The sequence below is a fragment of the Neltuma alba genome, unplaced genomic scaffold (assembly GCF_004799145.2).
Source record: "Neltuma alba isolate B1F8T4 unplaced genomic scaffold, ASM479914v2 tig00010746_pilon, whole genome shotgun sequence".
NCBI classification, from domain to species: domain Eukaryota; kingdom Viridiplantae; phylum Streptophyta; class Magnoliopsida; order Fabales; family Fabaceae; genus Neltuma; species Neltuma alba.
In genome coordinates, this window is record NW_021635573.1 from 349,385 (window position 1) to 356,985 (window position 7,601).

At 34.0% G+C, this 7,601-nt stretch overlaps 1 protein-coding gene across 1 annotated transcript; it reads right to left on the reverse strand.

The window, feature by feature from the left end:
* Positions 1–4,123: 4,123 nt before the first annotated feature.
* LOC114758742 (isoleucine N-monooxygenase 2-like) lies at positions 4,124–6,755 on the reverse strand. The gene is made up of 3 exons (XM_028947832.1): positions 6,139–6,755; positions 4,880–5,216; positions 4,124–4,753 (listed from the first exon to the last, which is right to left on the reverse strand). Exons 1-3 carry the CDS (start codon positions 6,714–6,716, stop codon positions 4,124–4,126), a joined length of 1,545 nt encoding a protein of 514 aa, XP_028803665.1. The 5' UTR covers positions 6,717–6,755.
* Between the last annotated feature and the right edge of the window lie 846 nt (positions 6,756–7,601).

The window sequence follows — 7,601 nt, forward strand, 5'->3', positions numbered from 1 at the left end:
AGACGAGGTTGTCTGACCCATCAGTTACAAACACTAGCTTTATGAAGCCCCCTAAAGAACACTAAAAAGAAATGTGAATATAAAGACTGATCTTTAGGTTTCCAGTTGCGAAATTGTCAATGGCAAACATTTCCGTTTTCACAGAAAACGGTATCCTTGGGAAAATGTTGGAGTCTTGCTAATTTTGAAGTCGGCCCACACATCTTTTCATCCCAATATTTTGAATAGTATCCGAATTCATAGTTTTAGTATCAGTTTAGTTTAGTTTAATAGTAAAATTTGATTGGGAGAGCTAATTTGGATTTTGCACTGTCTAATGAATTAAAATAACAAAAAAATCGAATTTTAATTACTCAATAAATTAAATAAAATTTTTTAAGTTACTATTACTATTTACTTATCATATTTAAAAAATTCAAAGATCCATATGAAATAAACTTTTTATTAGTGGTCACGTTTTATACAATTTACAAATATCTGACCAATACTTATTTTCCAAGGCAAGATTGAAGGTGCATAGAGAAAAATGATGGTACTGTACAGTGAATGGATGAGAATTACGACCAACATCGAAAAATAATGCCTCAATATATAGCGCATATAGCATAAAAAATTGGCATCAGAACTCATAATTCTAATTTACGTATAATTCCATCAACCAATTTTTACCAACAATTATTATTATTACTTACTTCCAAACAGTTCCACTAAACATTATGCGCTGCTCGCCATGCTTTTCTTAGCTTCTATTATGGCAATATATAAGGGATGGATGACAACTGTAAACTTTTCGAAGTTGGTACCATCTTAGTGCTTGTTTGATCATCATTGCAGAACTGCGTATAAATATTTTCATGCAAATCCAGACAAAACTCTTCTTACATATATACCTACCTTGTACTCTTTAAATTATGTTTGAAAAGCTACTTATAAACCATTTCAAACGAGTCCTCATTATATCGCATCATGTATTGCTCACAAACTATTCAGAGTATTAATTACCTTCTATGGAAGATTATAGACGTAATGCATGAGGGTACTGGCTCCCTCCATTCTTTTGGCATGAAGCCATTGATGCTTCATGGGAGAAAGCAAGTCCTTGCTTTTCACTTTCTTCATCTTCTTCCATTGCTCTCCAAGTGCTGTCGTTAAATAACCAGCTGATATGAGATCAGATGACATGCCCATAGGTCTTGTTTCTTCAAGAACTCACACCCAATAGCTGGGCTAGTCACTGGGATAAGAGCTTGGAATAAGACCACAAGGCTGAGATGAGGCAGAAGGAAGAATACTCCATGGCTTGAAAACTGAAGGGATTAGGGTGTAGACACCAGAAGAGATGGGTGGAAATTATTGTTGAGCCTGTGACTACTATATATATATATATCAACGCTTCGTGGCTATTTATAGGGTTAGCTAATGACTTCAGTGCTGCTGCAGGGCGAAAAGTGTAGCATCTGGCTTGCTATAAAATAATATTACCTCAAGTCTTAATTATAAGACCTAGTTTGGAGACTGCAAACTAAGTGTTATAATTAGGACTAGGGCAGTATTAAGAATAAAAGGTCATTAGATCAATATTCCTTTCATGTTTAATTATTTATAAGTCATTTTCTACTATATATTTTACATGAATTAAGAGAGTTAGTTAAGAATAGTTTATAAATCTATGATGCTCCTCAAATACAATTTTTTAGTTCAGCCTTGCTTGTTTATCTCAATTCCTTTCTACCTTATCATTAGTCAACAGTATACATAACATACCGATAGTATTATTGAAAAAAATTATTGATCGCGATTTATAAATAAAAACATAAAAACAAATTATCGAGGGTAGTATGATACTACCTTCAGTCTTTATATAAGATCTTGTTTGATTTTTATTTTGGTATTAAATATAAGATCCCAATTCACTTTGTCTCTCATATTTATGTATTTTTCTTAAGGTAGTCCTTCTAATAATGGTAGTTGTAGCCAATACACTTGATTAGCAATGCTATTTTAGAAAAGACAACACATATTTATTATAAATAACTAACTTAATTTATTTTTTTGATCTTTTTAAATTAATCAACTAGCTCTAATAATTAAGACCGGAGGAAATAGTTGCATGTGTAATTGTAGATTGGCCAGAAAAAGACAGAAAATTCATAGAATGACGAGACCTGCGGCTTGGACGCCCTTTTCGACCGGGAAAGCACAAACTTATCTATCCACCCACGCGTTGATCGATCGTCCGTGCTCTTGTGGTTAGATTTTGACCTTTATTATTTACCCACCAACAATAATTATTTATCAATGGGGACATTAATCTTTCATATACTTAGGCCAAACAATTAATGGGTTGCAATATTGGATTTGGCACCGCCTGAATTCCGAAAACCATTCAATATATTGTTTCTTTTTTTATTTTTGGCAAACAAAATCTGTTAACTAATTCATATGATTTTTTGCTTACAAAAATTGAATTAATAATTAAAAATTTAATCTAAAAATATAAAGGTTCTCAATTTTTTTAAAAAAATTTATTTAAAAGATGTTGAGTTGTTTGCTATTGGATAACTCTAAAAGCATAAAAGTTTAAAGAGAGAGCTTAATCTCACTGAATTAACTTACTCTCTCTAATACTTATTATAAGCTTCAAATAACTAACTCATGGATAACAAACTATTACTTAAAACTAGTTAAATACGTTTTTGTTTTTAAATTTGTCCTTGGAATAGAAAAAGGATGAATGAAAATGCGTTGGGAAATGTGATAGAGAGGAGTATAACAAAGAAGAGAGCATAAATAATTAAGGACAAAATAAAAAAATGCATTAAATATTAAGATAATCACATTGCTTATAAGATGGACCACACCCCTTTTTAAATTTGAAGCTTATAAATAAGACTAGAGGAAGTATTAAAAAGGAGAATTTCATTAACTTATACTACCCCTGGTCATTAATATAAGAGCCAGTTGACTATTTTGAGTAGATTAAAAAAATTAATTAAATTAGTTATTTGTAATAAGTAGGTGTTGTCTTTCTTAAAATACTCTTGCTAATTATGTGTATTAGCCAAAACTACTATTTGATAAAATATTTAAGATATGTAACTACTACAAAAATTATTTTAAAAAAATAAATAAATATAAGAAAAAAATAGATTATGATCTTATATTTAATAGGCAGTAAATCACAGCAAGCTTGTGAGACTCGGCCAATTTAGTGCTCATAACACAGCTGTCTTAACAGTTAACACCCAAGGCCCAAGGGGCCGCTTCCTTGACTGTACCTGAGGATCACACTCTATTGGCGATCAACAGAAACGACCGAAATATCTCTTCTCTTCAACAGGTCAACTGCTGAGTTGGAAAACTGCTTTGTGGTACAAAAAATTGTCCCCTACTAGTATTATTATTATTTTTTTTGGCTCTATGTGACTTCAAGTTCATTGTGGTTCCAATTTAGTCCCATCCCATTTACTGCTATCCACACAAAAATTCATATGTATCTAAATTTTAATACTACCTCCGGTCCTAATTATAAGAGCTAGTTGACTAATTTGAGGAGATTAAGGAAAGAAGTTAAATTAGTTATTTGTACTAAATAGGTGCTATCTTTCCTAAAATATCCTTGCTAATCAATATTATTAGCTAGAATTACCATTATTAAAAGGACTATCATGGAAAAACAATGCATAAATATTAGAGACAAAGTGGATTGGGGTCTTATATTTAGAACTAAAATAAAAGTCAAACGAAATCTTATATTAAGGACCAGAGGTAGTATTACGTACACTAAATATAGTGTACCGAGATGAACGAAACGACTAAAATTATACATGTATTGTCAGTTTTGAATAAGTGATTGGTACATATTGCAAATCATGGAAAACGTGCAGATAAACCACCTCCTGAATCTCACCACACCAAACATAATATGTTATATTATAGTTCTATGGACATTGCAGGTCTACAGACCAAATATGCGAAGGTTGCGCATAGAGTACAAAGGACTGGGATCAAATACATAAATATTCTGATCATTATGTCAACAGAAAGACAAGGAGATACTTAAAATATTATTCTCCTGATTATTTAATTTGCTTATGTAGTAATGTTATATTACCCTGCTAAATTAACCCAACAGGTAAACCTCATGAGGCAACCTTGGTTTCGCAACGACCATCAGTGGCTGAGCGAGGAAGGGGTCTGTCTCGGACTGAACCAGTTCAACTGGTTGGTGAGGGGGAGCACTGCAAGTGAACCCATGGACCAACCTGGCAAGCAGCATAACAGAGAGAGCGGTCCCAAGCATCATTCCGGGACATCCGCGTTTTCCTGCAGTGAAGGTTATGAACCGCAGATCTGTTTCTGACAAGAACACTTCTGAACCATCGTCCGAGAGGTGTCGTTCTGGTTTGAACTTAAGAGGATCCTCCCACACCTTAGGGTTTCGCCCTAGATCCTGTCTGCTCAGAATCACGTGACTGCCTTTGGGGATGAAATAGTTGGAAACTACTGTGTCACGCATAGGCACATGAGGGACGTTGAATGCAGCAATCGGATGAAGGCGAAACGCTTCTCTTAGGCAGGCTTTGATGTAGTTGAGTTTTGGTATGTCTGATTCTTGAACAAGCCTGTCCTTACCCACTACTCGGTCCAATTCCTCAGTGGCTTTTCGAAGAAGCTCTGGCTGGTTCATCATCTCTGCCACTGCCCATTCTGCGGCGTTCGATGGATTGTCGACTGTTGCAAACATAAGTTCCTGCAAAATAAATAAAGTTCTTCCGATTCATTTTTGTGATTGCTTTAATCATGTTCTCTAAACTTCTCCTTCTTAAAAAGCATTAAAAAAAATTGAAGGATATATGAAGTAGACAAGAGCATTAACTGTAATTTGAGCTTTGATTTCCTGCATGGACAATAGGGGGTTATTATCAGCATCCTTGAGAGAAATCATAACGTCGAGCAGGTCCTCCGTTTCCGTCTTGGTGCCATCCTTCCATTGTTTGATTCTTGCTTCAATGATGGGATCATGATACTTGTTCACTATCTTCACAGCGTTCTTCAAGTGTCTCTTTTGCCCATCCAAGTCAAATCCCCTCAAACATGGCACGAAGTCAGAAACACAGAAGGCATACAGGTATTTGAGAATTATGAACACTGCACCCACATGTTCTATTTCCTCCAACCCTGGCCCTCCCTCCTCGCCACCCTCTCCGAAACACCTGTTACGTACAGAAATATAAAGCAAATTGTTAAGGCATGCATATTTGATTGCAGTCTTTAAAACTATCTCTTTTTCTTTTCTCGCGAAGCCGTAGTCTACTCACTTCTTATTAATGTGCAACTTTCTTTTTTTTTTGTACACTAAAAGTTTAGGTAAGTTGGGTCTCAGGGACTCACCAGGGTCAGGGTATGCCTTCAGACTCAAAGAGCGTTTGTAGAGGTAGTTACTTACCAATAAAGTCCTCACATCAACAGTGGGATTCAAACTCACAACCTTGTAAGTTATAAGCCGGCTTCTTACCAACTGGATCAACTCTTGTTGATAACTTTTTATTTACTTGTTCTCAAAAGCCGTGATACTTCAGGCTTCTCTGAAATGCAACCACAATCATTCCATGTGGACCATAGCTAGATTGAAGTCATTTAATAGTGGGCCCAGTGAAATTTTAGAATTTTTTGGGGTTAATAGGCTATTGAGTCCTTTTAATACTATTCCCTTTCTCTCTTTTTAGAAGCAACAACTACCATTTCCTTCTTGTTCTTAAATATAAGTAACATTTATAAGTTGTTTTAAATTTTTATAGCAAATTTTCTATTTTGGCCTCATTAATTACTTATTTTATTACTTAATATATTTGTCATCATCTCATTTCTCAAAGTATCATCTCTCTTCATCACACATTCCCTCTCTTTCATAATTTTCATTATTATAATTTTTTTTATTCTCTTTTTTATACTCTCCCCCCATAAAAAGGGTATTTTGAAAAAGAACTTCCAATTTATACCCATTTATTGTCTTTGACCAATCTTAACTAATTTTTTTTTATCTATGTGATGAAGTCCAAGGTTTCTTATAAAAACATGACGGAGGGAGTACTAGGTTATTATTATTATTTACACTAATATATGCATACAAGTTACCTCTGATTGAAGATGATTTTCCTGATGACATTCCCACAGAAATGCTGAGCAGCAATCCTCACATTCACAAGGCCTCCTTCACTGTTATTCTGACTCGTATAAACGTAGCGCACGAGGTTATCAGCCTCCTCCACTCTTTTGTTATGAAGCCACCTATGCCTGGCCGGAGAAAGCAAGTCCTTCACTATCATCTTCTTCATCTTCTTCCATTGATCTCCATAGGGCACGGTGGCCACAGTTAAATAGCCACGAGAGATGAGATGAGTGGACATGCTGATAGGCCTTGAAGCGAAAATATCGTCTTGTTTCTTCAAGAACTCGCAGGCTATAGTAGGGTCGATCACTGGAATCACATGGACATTTCCCAACTTGATACATGCAATCTCAGTGTTTAAGTTTTTCATAAGCTGGTGTATCCATTTGGACGCAGACTTGCTGGAAAGCAGTTCTGGTAAATTGCCAATAATCGGCCATGGTTTGGGACCTGGAGGGAGTTTGTGTTTGCAGAGCAATGGAGGGGTAGAGCGACGGTATTTTAGGGTTTTGATGAGTCTGAAGAGAGCAATTATGAAGATCATGGCATAAGACCAAAATGGTGAAATGAAGGAGAAGAAAGCTGTGGACTCCATTGGCCTTCAATACACTTTGCAAAACTTGCTAATGCTCGTGTTGATATGCTTTGGCCCCTTTGGCCCCTATTTATAATGGTTCGCAGCCACGAACCCAATTTTTTATTTTCTATATTTGAAAAGTGAATATATACACATGGATCCACTTTTAATACTCATGGTAGTCATTAGCACCATTAGCACCACGATACTCATCATTATATAGTGAAATTTAAACCATTTAAAATCAGTTTTAATGGTCTAGATTTAAAATTTTCAATTAGTAATTTTTAAATAAAAATTTATTTTTTAAAAAAACTTAAAGTTGAGAGATTTCATTTATTATATATTATATACTTATTAAAAGAATTTTTTTTTTTAAAAATATTAAATATTAAATCTCAGCTATTCATATTAAATTTGAATAGTTGAGATTTGATGAGTATTATGGTGCTAATCACTGCAACAACTAAAACTAGTTCCTACATACACAAAAACACCATGTCACAATCTTCGTGTAACTTTCTCGGCTTCTTTAATACAAATATATATATATATATACATAAATAGACGTAATTAATTAAGGATGTATTTGGATTGGCAGTGACAAAAATAACTTTTATTTCATCTTACTTTTACAAACATAAATTAGGATAAAAGACAATTAGTGTAATGTGATTTATGTTTAGATTTACTTTTATAAAAGTCAGTTTGATAAATTGAAACTTGTTTAGATGGATAATAAAAAAAAGTTTAAATATTAAATAACTAAAAATGACATAAATTTTATAATGACTCATAATAAATAGGTATTATCTTTCCTGAATACCCTTACTAATCATGTGTATCAGCTAA